The following is a 23111-nucleotide window of genomic DNA, read 5'->3' as shown; positions in this document are numbered from 1 at the left end:
TAAGTGATTTTATTTTTATTGATTATTGAAAGCAAATGAGGTCTAGACATACAGAAAGAATTCACCATGAAAGTTATTTAATAAAGCACAGAATGCTAAAAGCACAAGAAGCATGTTTTAAGTTTTTTTTAAGGTACATTTTTGCAAAGTTCCACATTCAGAAACCAGAATTAGATCTGCTGTCATCTGAGAGCACGAGGATGACGACACAATCTCAAAATCTGTGCTCTCGGATAAAGGTATAGTTCACAAAAAGAAAATAAAAATACATTCTTTAAATGCAATTCAAGATAAGTGGCTTTTTAAGTCCCAGACACAGCTGATAAGCCCTCACACAGCAGTGAAATTATCCCTACAATACAAACTGGATACAGCAGGTTTTAGACAGCTGCAAGAACCTGCCTTATTTACATAAGTTTAAATCAATTTTACCACCTGAGGGATTGCTGCTATTTTGGGCCTCAAAGCTCTACATTGTACTTTTAAAAATCAAATCCTATTGTGGAAGGGCTCCATGTTATGCTAATCAACTTTAAGCAGCTCTCAACTAATCAGTTGTGTTCTCCGTATCATAAGGCAGTTTCAATTTTTTTTTTTTTAACACGAAAGTTCTGACAGGCCATAGAAAACTTTTAAACTTTTGTTGTAATTAACCTAGATTTGGAGTCTGTCTCGCCACCTAGTGGTTAAACATCACTTCATACAGCTTTAAAGTGATCTCCACACTAGGCACTAGGCAAATCTGAAATAATACTATACTGATAGGTGTGTTGCCATTCACACATTGTAGATGTTTGTCATCAAAAGATACTCCAGAGAAAAAAAAATAAAAAATAAATAATTGCACAGTCTCTAAGGTCGCCAATGGCAAAAGAAAGGAAAGTCCAGACATGTCCAGGAACTACCGAGAAACGACGGAAAATATGCATTTATTGAAGGACAAAATAAAAACATGGAAGATCTCAGTTTCTTTATTCTTAATACATTTTATGTATGAGCAAGAGAAAATGTGTCCAACCTGACGGAGAGCTGGTCCATCACTTCAGAAAATTAAGGCAATTCCTGAACTGAGGGAAAACATAGGAAATGGCAGTCGGTTTTAACACCATTAATAAAAACATTTAAATTTTGTGCTACTGACCAATATACAAAAAATAATTTTTAAAATATTGACATTTAATGTTTTTTATAAACATCTTCAGTGCTAATCCTGTTTAGGATCCTTCACTAAAGATTTTGTGATCAACTAACTTTGGGGGGGGGGGAGTGGGGGGTGGTGGGGGCGGGCTTGTGTTCACAATATTCATAAAAGTTGAGTCAGGCTATGATACAGGTGCTTCACACTTGCCACAAACAACGTTACCATCAATTCAACATGGTCCACACCCATACAGTACATAAATTATCAAGGTTTGTTTTTTTTTTTTTCCTTTTTAAAGTCTGGAGTTGACATCACAACATAATTGTGATGCAAATTCCTGTATTACATAGGAATCGTACCATACATTAATGCAAATCTTCCAGACACTTTGTGCATATTTCTGTTAGGTTTGTGGTGTCTGAGCTCTGGTGTAGCCACCTCGCTGCAGCTGGATTTGTGAGGGAAGGCAGGGCTTGGAGATGGTATGGCTGCAGTGTAGCGTAGGAGGAGGGTGCAGTTAAACTGGCGGCTCGTTCAAGTGCTTGAGGCGGATGCGCTGAATGTAGCTAACGTTGGCAGGGCTGTAACGGCTGGGGCTGAAGTCCGGTGAGGCAGCGTGCCGAGCGGGGCTGAAGCGGCCGGTAGGAGACATCAGGCTGCTGACAGGAGAGCCGGGAGTCTGATGCTGCATCCTGAGTCGTGGTTTTACCACTGCAGGGCTAGGCCAGCTACACAATACAGATCAATCAGTGGTTACATTTACAGTAAAGTTAATGTTTTTTTTGCATATTGTTTAGGAGACTGAACCGTTGAGTTTGGTTGCATAGGCCTGAGTATGTACTTGTTTAATGGCTGCCTTTATTTCTGCAGCCTGGATTTAAAAAGGCACCTTTGAAGTCTGAACACTTTTTTAAAAAATTTGTTAGGACATGATTGAAAAGGACAAGAGCAAATTCTACAGGTGGCTCAGGTGATTCATCTTTTTATAGCTTATATTGGTAACTGAGCTTGAAGATGATTAAGGACATGGTATACTTGTGCTTAAAAAAGTGATTATTGTAAAAAATAAGTAATTTTGGATACAGATTACTGCTTTTTATTGTATAGTGGGTTAACAGTAATGGCCCATTTTTTATACAAAATACACTCAGTTCAGTCATGGAGACTCAAATGGCACTGAATAATAGTTATGACCCCACTACACAAGCATCAGTTCATTTACAAGCCAGAATCTGTAAGATCCGTACATACTGTCAGAGGTGGGAAGTAACGAAGTACAAATACTTCGTTACTGTACTTAAGTAGATTTTTTAGGTATCTGTACTTTACTTGAGTATTTATTTTTCTGAGTACTTTTTACTTTTACTCCCTACATTTTTACACAAGTATCGGTACTTTCTACTTCTTACATTTTCAAAACAGACTCGTTACTTTTTAACACGTCTGGGAAAAGTTTGCGTTTCCGGTCAGTGCGCCGTCAGTCATCAAGCGATCTGAGCCTAAACGGAGAAATATTAACATATAAGAGACAATCGTACTGGCGTATCCTCCATCACCGGGGCTTATCGGGTACAAAGGGATTAAATACACAAACCCATGTAATTAATGTCTCATTTACAGCGCTATAATCAGGGGTCACAGCGGGCCGGACCGAATCCGTAAGTTACGCTCGCAGGACATAAACAGCTTAGCTAGCGCTACTGAAGAGGAGCGAGCATGAAGGGAGTAACGTGTGGCAGGTAAATGCAACGTTTTTAAATGCTCAACAAATATCAGCAAACACACAAAGTGTGTGCAGTTTGTCACACAGTGTGTCTGCTAGCTAAAAGAAGAGCTGCTGTATTTCAGGGAGAGCAAAGAGAGAGAAGTTCACTCAGAGATGGAGAAAGAGGACAGGAGAGGAAGAAGAGAGGTGAGATTTAAAGGTAAGGACTGGAAAATAAACTGAAGTATGCTGACTTTGTGTAATTCAAAGATTGTATGAAAATACTGCAGTTTAGTACGTAATAAACAGGTTATCTTGTTGTACTGTATTTACAGTAAAGCTCTGTGTTGGTGCACTTTGTGTTCATGGTCAGAGTTACAGGTTACATCAGTGCAGCAGAGATGAGTTTGAATCAAAGCTGCTGATGCTGAGATTCATTCACTGAATCCAACATTTATGCAGCCTGTATGCTGTCAGTGTAGGGGATGGAGATCAGCTCAGATAGCTGTGAAATACTGGGTTACATCTTTGTGAGTTCAGTTCATCCACACAGAGCAGTAAACCTCAGAGCAGCAGCAGCAGGTCAGCTGATCACAGCCTGCACACCAACATCATTTACTGCAGCTCACTATAGAAAGTTGTGATTCTTCTCCCCATGCAGAGCCACTACAGCTGATCTTAGGGTTCCTCCACCTTCTGAATCCCACTGTAACCCCTGAGTATCCTCATGTTTGTGTTTAGGTGGAGACACAGTCACCCTCTACTATGGAGGACACAGAACAGAGCTGTGTTTAAATTCCCTTTCACAGTTTGTTATTCAAGCTGAGTACATTCATTAGAATTAAAATTTAGATTGGAATAACGTTTGTGTTCTCATGTATTATTTTATATTTTTACAATAATATATAATAAGGTTCAGTTAGCTTTACACAAAAATAGCAGGTAGAAACGTCCTCCAAAGAGCTACTTTTACTTTCTTACTTTGAGTACATTTCAGAGCCTGTACTTTTTTACTTTTACTTAAGTAAAGAAGTTGAACCAGTACTTTGACTTTTACCAAAGTATTTTTTAACACAAGTACTTGTACTTCTACTTAAGTACAGAATGTCACTACTTTTGCCACCTCTGCATACTGTAGCTTAAGTGATTTTTCTTTTTTCCATCAATGTTGCTGTGGATGCCCTCAGTCATGATGATATAAATACACGGAGCTGTACACTTCTCCTTTCTCTAAAAAGCTTCCGAGCTGTGCAAAGAGCGTGTTTTTATTACATGCTTAATTAGGAATTAAGAGCAAGATGAAAAACAAACTACTGCACTGAACAGAAAGACATCAAAAAGGTGTGCAACCACTGAAAATCACAGTAAATCCCATGTAAACAGTTGACCCGAATGAAATCAGACTCATAATGAAAATGTGAGTGCTCCATCACTCCCTACAACAGTTTGTCAAACATTGGCCCAGAGCCATAAAAAAAAAAAAAAAAAAAAAAAAAAGTGTCAGGCACGTTGATTGGCCAGCCCCTGGCCAGTGTTTCCACCAAAAGCCATTGTGACTGAAGCTGGCTGAATAAAACTTAAATTTTCCTAACAAGTAGATTTCTGTTCCTGCCATCAAGTAAAAGTTTCACATCCAAGGAGGAGGAAAAAAAAAAAAAAGAACCCAAACAAACCTAAATAGACGTGTGAAAACTGTAAAATAAATTTAGGAGCAAGTATAAGAAAAGAAAAAAAACCCAGCTCAAACAGTCTCTATTTTAGTAAAAAGGCTGATAATCTGTCTCATCCTGGGTACTTTTTGGTTGAGCAGCAGGCTCATCTTCCTGTTCACAAGCTAAAACAAGTACAAGCATCTTTTAAACAGCTCTATTATCCACTGCCAGTATGTACTACACAACCACAGCAGGCCTCATTCTTAAGGAACAAGCTAAAACAGCAGCCTGGGTTATGGTTAGGTCACAGTCTTTTAAAGTTACGAACAGGCTGAAGCCAGGTTTTCTCTTTAGCAACAACACCTGCAGTGTACAGCAGCCTGTCTAAAGGGGGTACAAGTGTCTAATAATAAATGATAATTTCTTATTTTTCTTATCACAGAGCTTGACACCCAGCAGTATATAGTTCATTAAAATGAGCTTTTTCCCCCCCCCTTGCCTGCCTAAGTACATTAACACACTGCTCCAAAAAAAAAAAAAAAAAAAAAAAAAAAAAGGGGGCGAACACTTTTTAATCAGAGTTAGGCATCAAGTCAATTAAACTTCTGACACATTGATCTGGTCTGTGAAGTAGCAGAGGGGGTTGTTAATCAGTTTCAGCTTCTTTGGTGTTAATGAAATCATCAACAGGTGCACTAGAGGGGCAACAATAAGACAATTCCCAAAATAAGAATGGCTTTACGGGTGGAGGCCACTGACATTTTTCTCTCATCTGTTCTGACAGTTTTTTCACTAGTTTTGGCTTTGGCTCAGTGTCACAGTAGAATGAGATCATACCTGGACCCTCCAGAGGTTGCACAGGTAGTCCAACTGCTCCAGGATTGCACATTAATACATGCTATTGCCAGAAGGTTTGCTGTGTCTCCCAGAACAGTCTAAAGAGCACTGAGGACATTCCATGAGACAGGCAGTTACTCTAGGAGAGCTGGACAGGGCCATAGAAGGTCCTGAATCCATCAGCAGGACCAGAATCTGCCCCTTTGTGCAAGGAGGAACAGGATGAGCACTGCCGGAGCTACAAAATGACCTCCAGCAGGCCACTGGTGAGAATGTCGCTGAGCAAACAATCAGAAACAGATTTCATGAGGGTGGCCTGAGGGCCTGATAATGTCTAGTGGGCCCAATGAAGCCCAATTGGCATTTGCCATAGAATACCAGAATTGGCAAATCCACCACTGGTGCCCTGAGTCAAGTTCATCCTGACTAAATGTGACAAATGTTAAAGTGTCTGGAGAAGCCGCAGGGAACATTATGCTGCCTGTAACAGCATTCAGCATGACCGGTTTGGTGGTGGGTCAGTGATGGTCTGGGAAGGCATATCCACGGAGGGACACACAACCCCTCTACAGGCTAGGCAACAACACCCTGACTGCCATTAGGTATTGGAATTAAACCCTTGGACCCATTGTCAGAGCCTACACTGGTGCGGTGGCTCCTGGGTTCCTCCTGGTGCACAACAATGCCTGACCTCATGTGTTGAGAATATGTAGGCAGTTCCTGGAATTAGTACAATGACTGGCCCCCACACTCGCCTGACCTAAATTGAGTAGAACACCTCTGAGACATTATGTTTCAGTCCATCTGATGCTGCCATGTTGCACCTCAGACTGTCCAGGAGCTCAGTGATGCCCTGGTCCATATCTGGGAGGAGATCCTCCAGGACACCATCCATCATCTTATTAGAAGCATGCCCCAACATTTAATTTTCAGGGTGTTTTTGAATTCAGCCCTCTGTACGTTGATAATTTATATTCCCATCAAATGATGTGGCCTTTTGTTCCCAACACATTACCCAGTCCACATCAGTACAGATATCCAGCATGATTTTTTTCCCCACTGAGATCTGGTGTTTTCATGTGTTCCTTTAATTTTTTTTGAGGAGTATATTAATAGTATAAATTATTCCCATCAGTGATCCACAGACTCAGTCAATTGTGTTACCCTAATTTTGTGACGATAGCGACTAACATTTCTTTAAATAAAAGCCTTCAAGATCCACCCACAGGGGATACACACTTCTCAAATGAAATTCATCCTGAAGCTGAACTGTCCCAACACAGTAAATCTTTAATTATACGATCTGATCTTAATAAGTGACCGAAACCTTTGAAGCCAGCAGGATCAAATACACAAATGAAATAAGCAGGCCAATAACAGAGTTGACTAGCTATAATGCTAAGTGTAAGACAGAGTGAAGCTGTGCTGGCCTGGGTGCGTCTCTGCACACACAATGTGAAAAGAGAAAGACAAAGAGGGGAGTATACTTCCTGTTTTACAGCCAGCACAAGCAAGAAAGCACCGATTCATGGTTAATGCAGATCGAACTACTGTAATGTTAACATTTGCCTGGTTCATTATTCCTTTTCAAACCTGCTTAAGACTGCTATCAGTCACAGTACACACACACACACACATGCACACCCTGCATTGATATGCCAGCCAAGCTTACTAACCTCTGCATATCTGAGTCAGAGTATGACTTCACTGTGCTCTTCCACTTATGAATACTGGGATACTTCTGAGGATCGATGTCTATGCTCTCTATTGCTGACAAGACCTCTGTGTCCAGTTTGGTTGGTGAATCTCTGTAGAAAGGACAGAAGATTAATCAACTACATATCACTATAACTCAGCTGGGATCATCAAACTACTCCTATTTACTAATATACTCCTAAAAATACTTACATATACTCCCTGTAGTTTAGTTTTTTATACCGTAGTCTCTTATACTTATTAGAATATAAAGCCCAAAGATTCTAACTTGTAAAAAACATCAGGAACATTTTCCATTTGCCTGGCTATAAACTGCAAGACCCTAAGATAGCACCATTACACCCTCTGCAGAGAAGGCAGTGTGACTCACCCATCAATAAAAAGTCCTCTTCTAACATGTGGTGGGGTCCTGGGTAAGAACTCATGGGAGTTATCTAAGGACTTATAAGAGGAACCAGAGGATCCTGAGCTGCTTAAGTCCCTGCCTCCATGGTCCCATGACTTGGATCTAGCACAGAAATTGCGCAACCCCGACACTGACCCTCTAGTCCTAGCCAGCACCTCCAGACTCTCCTCTGCTTCAAAGTACTCCTCTGAGCTGCCACTGCTGCGCCTCTCCTCTTTACCTCCTCCCTCTGTTATCCAGCTTGACCCATCCACAGTCTCACCGTCCTGACTGCTGTGACTGAGAGATAAGCGGTTCAGCCCGGAGCTCAGATCTGTGGCTGAGGGGGAACTGTAGGAGTCCCGAGCCTCCCTATGACGGTTCCCACCACTGCTCCTTCTCTCCCTGCAGCTGGTGGGGCTGTCTGGTGGCTCCTGCAGTGACATGCGCTCAAACTCCACCATGAGATTGGAAATGGGCGACAGCATGCATGAAGAGGACGGGGAGGTGCGTGGGGACACCTTGTCTCCATTGTGAGTCCTATCTCTGGAGGAGGAGCACACCCCGTTTTTGCAGGCTACTCCAGGTGACAGGAGACCATCGTTGCAGCAGCACAGCAGGTCCTGCTCGGCAGCTGTCTCGATCAGGTCGGCCCCGCGGTGGTGTAGTGCGATGTGGAACTCGCGGCCACCCACAGCTCCCTTCAGGACGTCCTTGGATGCAGCGGAGGAGGTGATGCTGGTGAGCGCTGCATTCTGCCGGTTTTTCATCTCCTCGAGGCTGATATCATCACCCTCGTCCAGGAAGGCACCAACAGAAATGGAGTTGCAGAACTTTTTGGGCTTGCCTGCAGTCAAGGAAGAATGAGTAACAAAAACACTTGTGAACTAATGATTGCTACAGTGGGATTCTTTGGAGCAAAAAGCAACAAAGCTTTGCAAAATCTTTTGACCATTTCATACATAACAGGAGGCTATACTTGAGAAACCAATTACACAACACTACTAACATTAACACATTAAATCAGGGAGGACGATCAGAAATTTGCGCAGTCCACGTTCTATTTCAGCAATCTATACTTATGCAAGTCTTGCAGCTTCTCTGATATAAAGCAGTTTGAGTACCTGGAGAGGGGGTTTTAAACCTGTTGCTGGTCTCATTCTCTCCTGGCCCCCCAGGAGCCCGTGAACTGAAATCCTTCTTGCTCAGGTAGTCTTCCAGCTTGCGAAGCCCTTCAGAAGATGACAGATCCACAAAACTATCCAGGAAATCCCAATACTCAGCCCAGGGGTGTCCCATCTCATGAGCCAGGTCTCTGTAGATAAGACACAGACTTATCACTTAAACCTTTACATGTTATTACCTCTGCCAAGGAGGTTATGTTTTTGGTAGTATTTGGGTGTGTGTCAGTCTGTCTGTAAACACGGCAGCTTGAAAAGTTTGAACTGAATTCTGATTAAACTATTTAGAGGTGCTGAGTTGAATCATGTTAAAATTTGGCTTACATCCACCCGGGTCTTCAAGGCCAACTTAATGATTTATTGGTCAAAAATTGACAAAAGGCCTTATAACTTAGAAACTAGTGTGGTGAGTATTGTCAAAATATATAAAGTACCATATATAGAATTAAAATATGTCACATTTGACCTCTGACTTCTCCTTCAAGGTCAATAGACTGAACTGAAGGTCAAAGTGATAATAATGATATATAGAGCTATTTAAAACTATGTTTCTTACTGCCATTGTTTGTACTGGCAACATTTAGGAAATAATGCTGGTATATGGGGGATTCTAAATATCACAGTTTCCATCCAAATTTTATCTCACATTTCACATCTGCCTTTCTTTCAAGTTGACCCCAAAATGTGTTACATCTTTAAAGAAAATACTGTCAAGAGAAAGAGCCGCCAAGTTACTTAGAAATATACTGCAGTATAATATTATATAATAAGATCAATTTATTCATGTCCAGTTATTTACAAATCAGTACCTATTATCCATTACCTACTCCTACATGTTTGTGTAATCAAAGTAAACATCTGTCATGCTGCCCTTATCTGATTTTTACTTCTTAAAGTATGTTTAAAAAAGGAACAATGAATGAATGAATATATACAGAATAAAACAAAATCCCCTTAAAAGTAAATACTGCCCAGAGAGTGAGCTGCCTTGGTGGAGGTTTGTGTTCTCAGAGTGCTTCTTGTTCTCGGTTTTGTTTTTTAAACCACCCCACTTAAATCAGGCCAAATGAAATGACTGAAGACCTGCCTGTACAGAGACTGAATCAACACTTCTCTTGAACAGATTCACTAAAAACTTCATGTTTGTTCATTTATTAGTGTACCCATGAGCTGTGGCTTAAAATGCAGCTGGTCTGCCTGGGCTCCAAATTAAAAGCAAACATAAACAAAGTGGACCCATTACACTCGTTTCCAACTCCATATTTTTACTGTTGGATTTTACTATAGTAGCTTTGCATAGGTACAAAAAAATAAATAAAAAAAAACAAAGTCCTCATTTATCTTACACTGAGCCTGGATCTGCCCCTCAGTTCATCCTCTGTCTAAAACAAGCTGGTTTAGCTCCCATCCTCTTACCTTTAAGCCAACTTTCCTAATGACTGTCCACTACAAACAAATGCGAACAGCAGATAGGTGAGGCTTTGCTCACAGTCAGAGCTGTGTGTCTGAAATTATACAAAGGATATACTCTGATATCTTACGGAGACAAAAGTAGGAAAAAAATAAAAACATACGGTCAGCTACTAGTGCTACCCCTCATCCTCCTGGTAGCATCTTTAGAAGGCACAAATGCCCTGGAAGTAAAAGTTCTAGAAAACATCATTTCCAGGTCTCAGTAGATCTTAATGGGGTGCACATGGGCCTCAGTGACTTTATTCATCAAATCAATTCAATAGTAAATGTCTAAGAAAGAACCCGGAACCAGGAATAAGGAATAAACCACTGAGAATACTGTCACTTTCTGTGATTGGCATTATTATGGTAAGAACTAACTTGTCCGAGATTATTAGTAGATGAATTGATGGCATCAATTTGAACATTGTAGGTGACATCGTTCTCGAGTTATTGCGTTCACAAAGCTGAAAGTCGTCACACCCGCTGGGTGACGACAATACCCCATCAGCTGTTTTTAGGCTGAGGGGTAAAAACTGTCTGAACTTATTAACTAAAACTTTACTAACTGAAATATGAGTTTCCACCATTACAGCAGAATACTATATGAGACAAAATAAGTACAATAGGTCAACTTTAAACAGCAACAAAAAGGTAAAAAGCAAAAGACACAAAATCAGCAGTAAGATATCGGGCCTGCAACGAGTCATCGAGTAACTCGAATAACTCGATTATAAAAAATCCTCAACACAAATTTTTTGCTTCGATGCTTCATTTAATCCACAGCTCTGTAGCGCTCAGATGTCACCATGTTAGCATAACCTTTTCACCCACATTTGTAACTAAAAATAGACCACCACAGACACACACCTAGGAGCATGTGTGTAAAAAGAAAAAAGTATTACAACATTAAGCCCACACACACACACACACACACACACACCAGTTTTCTTAACAAAAAGACAGCTTTGCAACAGCAATATCGACGAGGATGATGCCATCATAGATTAACGTGGAGTAACAGCAGCGTTTGTTACTGCATTCATCATTAAAACCTTTAACAGGAAAAAAGCTGATCATCAAGCTCCAACATGAAGGAGACAGAACTTTGTAGGGGCTCGCATCCACCGCTGTTTGTTTTACACAATGAAACACCTACAGTAAAGCTACAGAAGCTAAAATAAAATATGCAGATGAACTGTTAACTTGCTTAAATTAACCATGTTTAAATTAGGCCGCTTGCTGAAAGCCATCAGCAGCCATCCTGCTTTCTAATCGCAGTGATACCTGCAGGACGCACAGGGGAGTCTCAAGGAGGACATGAGGTGTATGAGACCTTTGTAACATTATTAACACAATTATTTTTTAACATCAATTTTTATCATGGACACCATCAGAACTGTTTTCTGTGGCAGGAAACGTTGCATCACATCAGAGGGCAAACGTCACCTGTGAACATGAACATCTCAGTTTTCTTCACTGCAGCCACCACATTTTTTTTATATTTACAAAAATGGTTTTAAATGGAATGAATACAATGAAAGGGTTTAATTTTCTCCTGACAGATGTTGTAAGCAGTTAAACTATTAAAAACTGCAACTACAATTTCAAAAATGGAAACCAGGGAGCAGTTTATTTTAAAAGATCTGTTTTTTTTCTTTTTGTGAATAATTATTATTACTTATTAAGAAGACAAAAGTATTTCTTATGTGCATTAGATGCTTGTGCATCAAAGCCGATACGCCAGCAGCAACGCTGACTGTTTTGGAAATACACAAAGAAAGTTACTGACAACACATTAAGCCTTTTGGACGGACCTGCCTACTCTCTCTGCCCCTCGGTCAGGATCAGACTTAAGGATGTGGTGGTAAAGTTCTGCCCGGTCTCTGGGTGGTGTCTTCCACGACCGCCGAAAATCATCTGCCTACAGTGGAAGACAACATATCGTCGTCACCAAGTGTTTTTCATTATGGCTTTCTTATACACAGGTAAGCAGGTTAGAAAATAAAAACAAAAAACAAATAAATAAATAAAACTTGCTTTCAAGGGGCTCAGTGGGCCAGCGAAGGCAGTAACAGCCATCATGGGATCCTTGGGGCTTCTTGTGTGTCGCTGGATTAGAGAGAGACTTTCTGAGGACTCGGGTGACCATGGAGCACCGATGATGGGCTGGGAGGTGTTGTCGGTTGCCCTCAGCAAAGGAATATAGCAACGGTCTGTGAAACAACAGACACAAAGTTGTCACTAGAATCATTCCTGTTGAACATGTTAACACTTTACTATCCATTTTAATCAAGGGTGGAAGCAGTGGCAGTCAAACCCTAAGCTGGTCGAGTACATCAAAATTAAATCTAATTGTACATGCTGTCATGCGGCTGTTGCATATGGTGCTGGCAGTCTGTGCACACTTGTGTGCGAAGACGCACAGTATGCAGACTATCATGCCAAATGCTAGTGTGATGCTGCATATCGGAGACCTCCAACTCTCACTGGACTGAACAAAAATTTGAAACAAAACAAATTTGTAAGCAGTTTATTCATTAGTACCAGTAGTCAGTAATACTAACCCGTCTAAAGCAGCTAAAACACTTCAAATATTAAAAAGGACAGATTTTTTTTTTTTTTTTTTTTAAAAAGGCCAAATTGAGATGTCACATATTGTCTATTAAACCAACCCAAGGATAACACACACTTGATTTATAAGAAATGTGCTAACCGCTTACCCTCCAAGTAGTTGCTTATCTTCTGTTTCACTTCTTGAGTTTTATTTTTTCTGCTACAAATAAGCTGTGGGAAGGAGGAAAACAGGGAAAACAAAAGATATAATGATACGCAAACAGACATTCATGTACAGCTGTTGCGGGGGTCAAGTGAGGAAAGAATTTACTCATCTAAGTTTAGCTTACAATGTTCAGTGAGCGATTGTTGCCAAAGGATTTAAAAAGCAAGCTTAAAGGTCACAGCTTAAAAACCTGAGTGGGCATAACTGTGCCTCCCTGAACAACTACTGTGAGGATTGTACTGAGCGAGGCCGAGTACTTGCTAGATAGTGCCCATATGAATGTGTACACATTAATGATGATCACTTCTGTGGTTTAATCCAGGCTCTGTGTGTTTGTGTGTGTGTGCGCGCACTACTCATTTCAATAATGGTTCAAAATATAACTCCTTACGTCACTAGGCTTCTGGCCATCCTTATTCTCACGGTTCTTATCAATGTCAGGATGCGAGCACAGGACATTGACCACATCTGGGCACCCAACCTTACAGGCAAAGTGGAGCGGCGTTTCAAAGCCCTAAAGGGGAGAAAATGATAATAATGAACACAGTCCAGTAACTATTTGGAAAGAATCTATTCAAGTTTAGCTGGGAGTGTAAAAGAACTGACAGCCTTATCTGGAGTGTTGAGGTAAAGGTCTACAATGTAGCGGATTCGTTTCTGCAGCATGACTTCCTGGTCATCTGGGTACATGAGGCGCATAAACTCTGGGTTTTCCAAAGTGTCCAGCAGCAGCTGAGCGATCCCTGCCTGGTTTTCCTTGGCTGCCACGTGCATTACATTGTACCGGCAGCCCTCCTGAAAACACCAAACAGAGGAACAGCTGAATGGATCAGAAATCCTCTTTAACCGGTCGCGGCATATGACTGTCCCTTTTTTTTTTCTAAAATCAGAATCCTGTTTTAACTTTAGGATTAATCACCTGCCACTGATAATTTGAAATAATTTTAATTTGAAAAGCTACAGTTTAAGAAAACAAAGGGAGTTATTTGTAATACTGTAGCATCAAAATCGTGTTTTTTTTTTAAAAGATTTAACAGAATGAATGCAAGTTAAAAACAAAGATTTCATTCATTCATCTGATGCAAATGATTCCATTTCAACATATACACAACAGAAGCTACAAGCTCGACACATGCAGTAACTGGAAGGTTGGTGCTGACATGGTGAAAATATTTATGTAATCAACAAATGACAAGTCAGGCCATGCTTCTCTATTAATAGCAAAGACTTTCCAGAGTTTGTTGAGGCACAACTGTGCTATCAAAGAGTGCTACACACTACAGTGGCTCAGAAAGTTACAATAAGCAGTCTGAGTATACAAAAAAAAAAAAAAAAAAAAAAAAAAAATTTCACAGCATGTTTCTACCTGCACAATAGTGGGATTATCCCCTGAGCCAATGAGATAGCGCGGGTTGCTCCAGACCAGTTCGGTGAAGGCCGTCTCATCACCCTTCTCCACAGCTTTCCTTAGTTTGGCTGTCAGATCTTGAGAGCGCAGGCTCTTAAAACTGTTGGCACGCTCCCGGTTGATGGTGTCAACCTCCATGTTGTCTGGAGTGGTAGGAAGGAAGAGAAAAGGCTGGTCACTGCAGTGACAAAAATTCAAATATTTTCCAGGACTGCTGTGAACAATGGTCCAACCATTGCTCGGATTTTAGATTGTTCTGCAGTCTTTTTTTCATTTTTGCACCTTTTAACATCTCAATATCTCACTGATCTGATGCTGCACCTCTATATTAACCTCTATATCAGGGGAGCTCAAACTTGCGGCGGGCTGCTTCCATCCCCGCCCCCTCCTGGTCTGCGAATTGATGTCAAAATAACACAATTTGGCCCTTTCAGTTACTTTTTGACTATTCACCTTCCCCTCCAATTAGGAGGGTTAAGTGAAATGTCAAAAAACTAACTGAAAGGACCAAATTGTGTGTTATTTTTTACATCAATTTGCGGACCAGAAGGGGGGTGGGGGTGGAGGCAGCCCACGAGCTGCAAGTTTGAGCACCTCTGCTCTATATGAACCTCTATACTCCAACTTCAATTAAAAGTAAATGGATAAAAATTCACTGCTTTATCAAGCAATAAATGAACACCTCTACCTGACCATAAGGATCACGTGATATAGGAAATTAAATTTCTAATAAAATAAATAACACAAAGATAGAGTAAAGACCTTTTAAAATATTTTATGTACTTACCTTTACTAATAGGCAGGCCTGGTTTGACAGGAGATACACAGGTTGATTTGTTTGGAGAGGGAAAGTAATCACAGATCCCCTTAGCAAACTTCTCAGCATCCTCACGGCTGGAAAAGGGTTTAAAACGGGCTCCTTTCATCGTCTTTACAGCTTGAAGGGCATCTTTCTTATCCGTGTATACATGTGCTCCCTCTGCAGAAAAACATACAAACCATTTGAAATTTTTATTTGCTTAAGTGTCCCAGTTCTCTTGTAATTGTGTCTTACTGTGGCCTAACCGGTAGGTGTAGGGCTTTTTGTATTTTTTCCCCACTTTCTGTCCAGTCAGCCACTTATGTGCCACTGCTTCTGCAATAAAAGCCTGCCTTGACCGATTAACATTAACAGCACTGATTTTTATGGAAACTCAAGATGAATATAGATCGCTGCTCTATTCCAGAGATGTCAGACTGTCCTACTGCCCGACTGCTCGCCACCAAAAATTTTGATGTTTTCATCCACTAAACTACGCAATATGTTTCATGATTCAATAAAAAAAAAAAAATAAAAAAAAAAAAAAAAAAAGACAAACCATCTTTAAGACATTTCTTCTGTTGCATTTTTCCCTTAAAAATTTTTTTTTTTTTTTTTTAAAAGTACATTTTGTTTAGGAATTGCATTTTATGCACAGTTACCCATTTTTAGAAGATTAAAAGGCAATTTGACAAAGTAACAATTTAAAACAAATACTTTTTTTTTTGTTGCATTTTTGGCCACAGCAGCTTTTATGGAGAGAGACAACAAATGGGGGAAAGATACAGGGGAAGACACGCGGGCAAGTGGTGATGGGCAAGGACTCGAACACACACCGCAACACGGCATGTGTATGTGGTCGCCGGCTTCACCACTAAGCCACCCAGGCGCCCAAATATAAATACTTTTATTGCTTGGATGAAAGTCCTTTGTGCCAATGACTGCCTGAAGTCCAGAAAACACTGACATCACCACCTTCAGTTCCTCCTTGTTTGTGGGTGTTTCTGCCTTCAGTTTTGGCTTCTGAAAACTGAAAACATACTCTGCTGGGCTGAGATTGGGTGGCTGACTTGGCCATTGAAGAATTTCTCATTTCTCTGCCTTGAGAAACTCTTGGGTGGCTTTTGCATTGTGCTTGAAGTCATTATCCCTCTGCACTATGAAGCACTGTCAGATCGGTTTTGCAGCATTTGTCTGAATCTGAGCAGAGAGTATAGCCCTGTAAACTTCAGAATTCATCCTGCTACTTGGCTCAGCAGTCACACTATCAATAAACATAAACATCATAAAGCATGTATGAGTTTCCTGCACCATATTTAGCAGATGAGATGAGATTCTTCAGGTCACGAGCTGCTTCTCTCCTTCTGCATACTTTTCTCTTTCCATCATTTTGATACAAGTTAATCTTAGTTTTATCTGTCCAAAGAATTTTTTAGGAATTTGCCGGCTCTTTTAGAAGCTTTCTGGAAAAGCCTAATCTGGCCTTCTTCTTCCCGAGAGTAACCAGTGGTTTGCACCTTGTTGTAAACTCTCTGTATTTCCATTCGTGAAGGTGTCTCAATTGTAGACCTTGACAATGATAAACCTACTTTCTTGAAAGTCCTGATTTGTTTAGACATCTTGAAAGTGTTTTTCTGAACCGAGGAAATTCTGTCATCATGCACTTCTTCTCTGGTCTTCCAGACTGTTTGGGTGTTGCTAAACTGACCAGTGCATTCATTTCTTTTTAAGAACGTACAAGACTGTTGATTTGGCCACTGCATAGGTTTTTGCTTTCTCTGATAGGTTTATTTTGGTTTTCAGTCTAATGAGCCTCCTTCGCTTGCACTAACATCAGTCTGGAGCTCACATTGAGCGCTCCAATGAAAGGGTACCAAATTAAATGAACCCCAGATCTTTTATCGCCTTAATTTACCAGTAATTTTGCACCATATTTGGCAGATGGAGGATGACAAAAAGAGAGCAAAGCTGCCCCCAGATAACTTGCGACTACAAGAGAAGCTGTGTCTACTGCTTAGAGATTTTTGGGGGGGGGTATAAAACTTGTTTTACTTCATTCCTTCTAGTCTCGTATTGGGCGGGGCTCAGGCAGCTCCTCGGGTGAGGCAAAAATAGTGTGTTAAGTCATGTGTGTTTTACCTGTAAACAGAATTTACGCTACAAAGATTGGAAGAATAAGTCCAAATGGAGTACGTTTCAAAGCTGCATCTCACAGCTCCACTGTGAAAATATTAACAGCAACAAGCCACTTGTCAGTTTAAAAAAACAGCACCACTTACATTCAGACGGTGTGATGTGATGCCAGATTGTTTAAAGGTATAGTTTCTACTCAAATTTATCACCATTTGGCAAATATTCCTTGACACCAAAATTTGCCCCCAAAATCTAATAGACTGTAAAAAGTAAGAAGCTTAGTTTCTCTTACCATTTCTTGCAAAGACATCCTCCCACAGTGGACACACTCCATAATAAAGGTTTGGGGACACTTGTGCTGGCTTTGAAGGAGTTTCCACTTTGCACTGAGAGTTACTGACTTCAGCACAGCTGTTTGAGTTTGTCTTTACTGATATCTCTTCTTCCTCTGGGGGGTTGAGACCCACACCGTAGCCAAAGTCCACCTCTTCACTGGCAGCCTCAGAGGAGCTGCTGCTTTCTCCAGAGGTGGTGGGCACAACAGCTGAGGTGGCACATGACAAAGATTTGGCAAGATCTGCCACAACATCCAAGCCGCCTGCTGAAGAGCTGCTGTCCGTTTCAGTGGCACCGCTCTCTGGTCCGGCCAGGACACGGGCTAGCTTCCTCTCATAGGTGGCTCGGGTGGTATTTGTAATGGGTCCACACTTGAGGTTTGCTCGGGCAAACTCCTCAGACAGTTCATTGGCACTTAGCCCCTCAACCTGCTCAGAACCGCCTCCATGCTTCAGCTCCCTGTAACACAGCACACTTCAGTCATTTTAACAGCAGTTATCAATAAAACAAACTTTTTTTTTTTTTTTTTTTTTTTAAAGAGTTGAAGACAGTGTTGAATCACAATTTTGTTGTCAGACATTTCTTCCAGACCATAATACATGTGAGTTTACAGACCTACATTCAGAAAATTGTCTTGTTTTGTTGATGTTCTTTTCCTTTCCATACAGATTTATTATTAATACTAAAATGATGATCATACAGTCTGAAGAAGGGATTGCAGATGTAAGTTAGCTTTAAGCCAACTCTGGTACAATGCATCAAATAGCAACATTTATGTTATTATTGTCCATTTTTAAATAAAAAGAAGGAAAAAGCGAAATTTATACTACTCAATGATAAAATTGAGTAAATATTGGTGTACACTACAGTTTGGTCATTACTCATAAAATATTAGTACATGAAGTAAGAGTGTATGGATGCCTAAATCATTCTAAGACTAGTATGTCAACATTTTCAATTGCATTCCTCACATGAACAACCCAGCATCCTTCAAATGCTGTCTGCACATAACTAAATGTAATGCAGAATTTTTATAGCTTGTGTGTCCCCAACAGTTTGAACTGTAAGAAAAAAAAAAAACAAAAATCATATAAACAGAAAAAACCCGGTGGTACTGATTATCCAAATGCCTATTTTAACCTAATATCTTACATCTTAATAGAACCACCGACACCAGTGTTGGACCAGCATCTGCTAGCTAGTCTGCTAAACAGCGAGTTAGGTTTAAAGCCGGGCAGTTTTCCTGACAAAGCTGGCACAAGAGACGCTGCTTGGATGAAGATGGGGCTGAAATACTGACGAATGTAAATCTGCATTAAAGTGGGTGCAGTATAACAATATTAGTACGTTGATTCTCACGCTGTCACGCCCCAAGTATGTCATTCGAGGTGGGTTTTCAGGCTGTAACGTAACAAATGTGATACGTGTTCGTAGTGATGACGCTGATAAAAACATCTAGTCACAAATGTGTCTCTGTACTTACCGAGGAACATTTTTATTGAATGTACGGAGAGCTATGGAAACCGTTTAGTTTTGCACAGATAAACTGTTGGACAGACACAAAGCTGGAGACGGTCTGGAAGAGCCTCATTGTTTACAACGTGTTCTGCGCATGTTCATCTTCGAGGGAGGGCGCACGATGCGTTCAAATCTCTAGGAAAACCCATAACTGACTCACTTGAAAGTTACAGACGCCGATCAAAAAGCGAATGTCACTTCTCTCTCTTAATAAAATATGCTAATGTTGCGGTTTAAGTTTTCCATTTAAATAATGCCTTATACAGGATGTGACACTGTCACTGAATGACATCACCTCTGAACTCACTCTACATCAACAATTCTTTTATGTTGTTAAAAGTTTATTAATATCACTCAAAATGACATCTCAACATTTTGTGCGTGTTGGTGATAAAGCGTTTATCAAGACACGGGCGCTCGTCCACAGTTAAAAATAAACTGTTCTCATAATTACGTACTTTCTGCAAGCCGCGAACGCAGCATCATGCCTTACCTTAGCAGACGTGACTAATTCAAGGAAACGATAACCTAGCACAGATTTTTGTAGATAGCAACATGCATCCCAATTTACAGTAAACTTAAAAAAAATGTTTGAAATGTAATACTGGAATAAAGACTAAATTATATAGACATACATATTTTTGTTAGCACAAAGCCGTGTATGTAGGCCAAACTGATCATTTATCGGTTAAACTGAAAGCAGGGCATGGCGCATATAACTGAAATAATCACCCATATTAATGACCGCTAAAGATGGAAGCAAAGAAAATTAGAGCGACATTAGCTACGTGATTCATTCAGAAAGCAGTTTGACACGCACGCTAAAAGTCATTAGCCACTTGCCAAACAAGAAGCTAACCAGTCGAGCTACCGGGTAGTGATACTGGAAACTAATATAAACATTAACAGCACGGTTTCTCTTTTCACATTGCACATAACCGTAAACGTGTACACCAGTTAAGTGTCGGTCACTGGTAATTATAATATAATGTTAATTGTACCATTCCCACCTCCTCCTCCTCTCTCTCCCCGGCTAATGTTGCTGTGTCTGCTCACCGCGACGGTTTCAAAATGCACAGAGCGAGGACCCGCTTCCGTCTAAAACACTGCCTGAGCAAAACTAACAGCTGAACTGGAGAAATTCTGAGGGGGAAAAGGGAAACAAAAACTATTGGGTAATCTTTACACAGCTTTGTACATAACACACCCCTTGAATGAGCCAGATGAATAGTGCAATTTTATGATAAATGCACTGCTCAAAAAAAAAATAAAAGGAACACAATATAACTCCAAGTAAATCAAACTTCTGTGAAATCAAACTGTCCACTTGGGAAGCAACACTGATTGACAATCAATTTCACATGCTGTTGTGCAAATGGAATAGACAACAGGTGGAAATTATTGGCAATTAGCAAGACACACTCAATAAAGGGGTGGTTCTGCAGGTGGGGACCACAGACCACTTCTCAGTACATCTAGGATGGCACATCAATGCGAGCTGTGACAAGACCGCGGTGAAGTTAGTTTCAAGTTGGATATTGGATATTCAAGCTCCGCAGAGTTAGCGGCATCTAGCTCGCAGTTGATCCGATTCAGGGACTCAGATTTCGGCCAGCCGCTCTCTGCCGCTCCCTGTTCTCTCGCGCGGAGGTATCAATAAATTTCCGAACCAAACATTCTTGAGAAACAAATCAATAAATTCCTTATCTTGTGACCACCTGTGAGGAAACTAGTATCAAATCATGCCAATAAATTACATTGGTGAGGTACACACATTTTTATCCCATTTTAAGCCTTTTTATATTTTTTAGCATTTTTTTTAATCCAAAAAATATGATATTTCTTCAATAGCTTCCAGGTCATGTGACCCACAAACTCAAAATCTGTGTGAAATTATTCTGCTACACTAGACAAATGAGGCACACTCATTGTCTTTCCATTTTAAGCCTTTTTATATTTTTTAGCATTTTGTTTATCCAAAAACTGAGATTTTTCTTCAATGGCTTCCAGGCCATGTGACCCACAAACTCAAAATCCATGTGAAATTATTCTGATACACTAGACAGATGAGGCACACTCATTGTCTTTCCATTTTAAGCCTTTTTACATTTTTTAGCAATTTTTTATGTGAAAAATTGTGATTTTTCTTCAATAGCTTCCAGGTCATGTGACCCACAAATTCAAAATCCATGTGAAATTATTCTACTACACTAGACAGATGAGGCACACTCATTTTCTTTCCATTTTAAACCTTTTTACATTTTTTAGCATTTTTTTATCCAAAATTTGAGATTTTTCTTCAATAGCTTCCAGGCCATGTGACCCACTGACTCAAAATCTGTGTGAAATTATTCTGCTACACTAGACAGATGAGGCACACTCATTGTCTTTCCATTTTAAACCTTTTTACATTTTTTAGCAATTTTTTATGTGAAAAATTGTGATTTTTCTTCAATAGCTTCTAGGTCATGTGACCCACAAACTCAAATCCATGTGAAATTATTCTGATACACTAGACAGATGAGGCACACTCATTGTCTTTCCATTTTAAGCCTTTTTACATTTTTTAGCAATTTTTTTATGTGAAAAATTGAGATTTTTCTTCAATAGCTTCCAGGTCATGTGACCCACTGACTCAAAATCTGTGTGAAATTGTTCTCCTACACTAGACAGATGAGGCACAGCCTTAATGCTATTGAAACGAAGTACAGTTTTATTTTCTACATATAATTTTAAATTCTCTCTTTTGAACTACATTGAACAGGGTAGAAAGATTTTTTTCATTAGGTGCACAACAGACATTTCCAGCTGCCTCTCTTTGCCATGTTGTTTGCTCTTGATGTCTAGGCACAGGGCATGGAACCATTTGTCACAACTGTCACACTGGATCTGTTAAAATATAACAGAAAACGTATATGTTTAGTGGTATAGTAATACAGTAAATACTCCTCTCCTGTCACATAGTAGGGTGTTTACTTGCTTGGCATATGTTATTTACAACTTTATCAGTACCTAGCGGTACAGGATGCTTCAGATTTTCACATTGACAACTCATACTCTCACCCAGTCTGTCATTTGAGGTCCCGAAACTGGGGGCTTGTAGGCCGCACACATTGCACAACAACTCTGGTCATCGAACACTGTAATCAAATTAGGAAATAAACCAAATATTATGATGAATTATATTATGAAGTGTATGTATGTATATACACACACACACACACACACACACACACACACACACACACACACACACACACACAGCTCAAAAAATAAAGGGAACACTGAAATAACACATCCTAGATCTGAATGAATGAAATATTCTCATTGAACACTTTATTCTGTACAAAGTTGAATGTGCTGACAACAAAATCACACAAAATCATCAATGGAATCAAATTTATTAACCAATGGAGGCCTGGACTTGGAGTCACACACAAAATTAAAGTGGAAAAACAGACTACAGGCTGATCCAACTTTGATGTAATGTCCTTAAAACAAGTCAAAATGAGGCTCAGTATTGTGGCCTCCATGTGCCTGTATGACCTCCCTACAACGCCTGGGCATGCTCCTGATGAGGTGGCAGATGGTCTCCTGAGGGATCTCCTCCCAGACCTGGACTAAAGCATCCGCCAACTCCTGGACAGTCTGTGGTGCAACGTGACCTTGGTGGATGGAGCGAGACATGATGTCCCAGATTGAGCACATCTGGGACATCATGTCCCAGATGTGCTCAATCGGATTCAGGTCTGGGGAACGGGCGGGCCAGTCCATAGCTTCAATGCCTTCATCTTGCAGGAACTGCTGACACACTCCAGCCACATGAGGTCTAGCATTGTCCTGCATTAGGAGGAACCCAGGGCCAACCGCACCAGCATATGGTCTCACAAGGGGTCTGAGGATTTCATCTCGGTACCTAATGGCAGTCATGCTACCTCTGGCGAGCACATGGAGGGCTGTGCTGTGGATGTCAGGCCCTCATACCATCCACAGTCTTGAGACGCCGTGGAGAGCGATGTGCTGCCTGCAACATCCTTCAGCATGCCCAGGCGTTGTAGGGAGGTCA

At 40.5% G+C, this 23111-nt stretch overlaps 1 protein-coding gene and 1 long non-coding RNA gene across 2 annotated transcripts; both read right to left on the bottom strand.

Moving 5' to 3' along the window:
* Positions 1–9: 9 nt before the first annotated feature.
* Positions 10–17975, bottom strand: ankle2 (ankyrin repeat and LEM domain containing 2). Its single transcript, XM_030737401.1, is given in 13 exon segments — positions 10–1869; positions 7012–7143; positions 7422–8283; positions 8561–8751; positions 11887–11993; positions 12110–12285; positions 12793–12856; positions 13243–13365; positions 13458–13646; positions 14218–14402; positions 15047–15238; positions 17484–17951; positions 17954–17975. Coding segments are annotated over 13 exon segments (2922 nt in total). The 3' UTR covers positions 10–1658.
* Positions 17976–21735: 3760 nt separating this feature from the next.
* Positions 21736–22238, bottom strand: LOC115785635 (uncharacterized). Its single transcript, XR_004020375.1, has 2 exons — positions 22109–22238; positions 21736–21934 (listed from the first exon to the last, which is right to left on the bottom strand). It is a non-coding gene; the product is annotated as an uncharacterized LOC115785635 (long non-coding RNA).
* Positions 22239–23111: the final 873 nt, after the last annotated feature.

Source organism: Archocentrus centrarchus, chromosome 9 (assembly GCF_007364275.1).
Source record: "Archocentrus centrarchus isolate MPI-CPG fArcCen1 chromosome 9, fArcCen1, whole genome shotgun sequence".
NCBI classification, from domain to species: domain Eukaryota; kingdom Metazoa; phylum Chordata; class Actinopteri; order Cichliformes; family Cichlidae; genus Archocentrus; species Archocentrus centrarchus.
The sequence above is the reverse complement of the archived record's forward strand: the minus strand, read 5'-3'. Positions and strand labels throughout refer to the sequence as shown.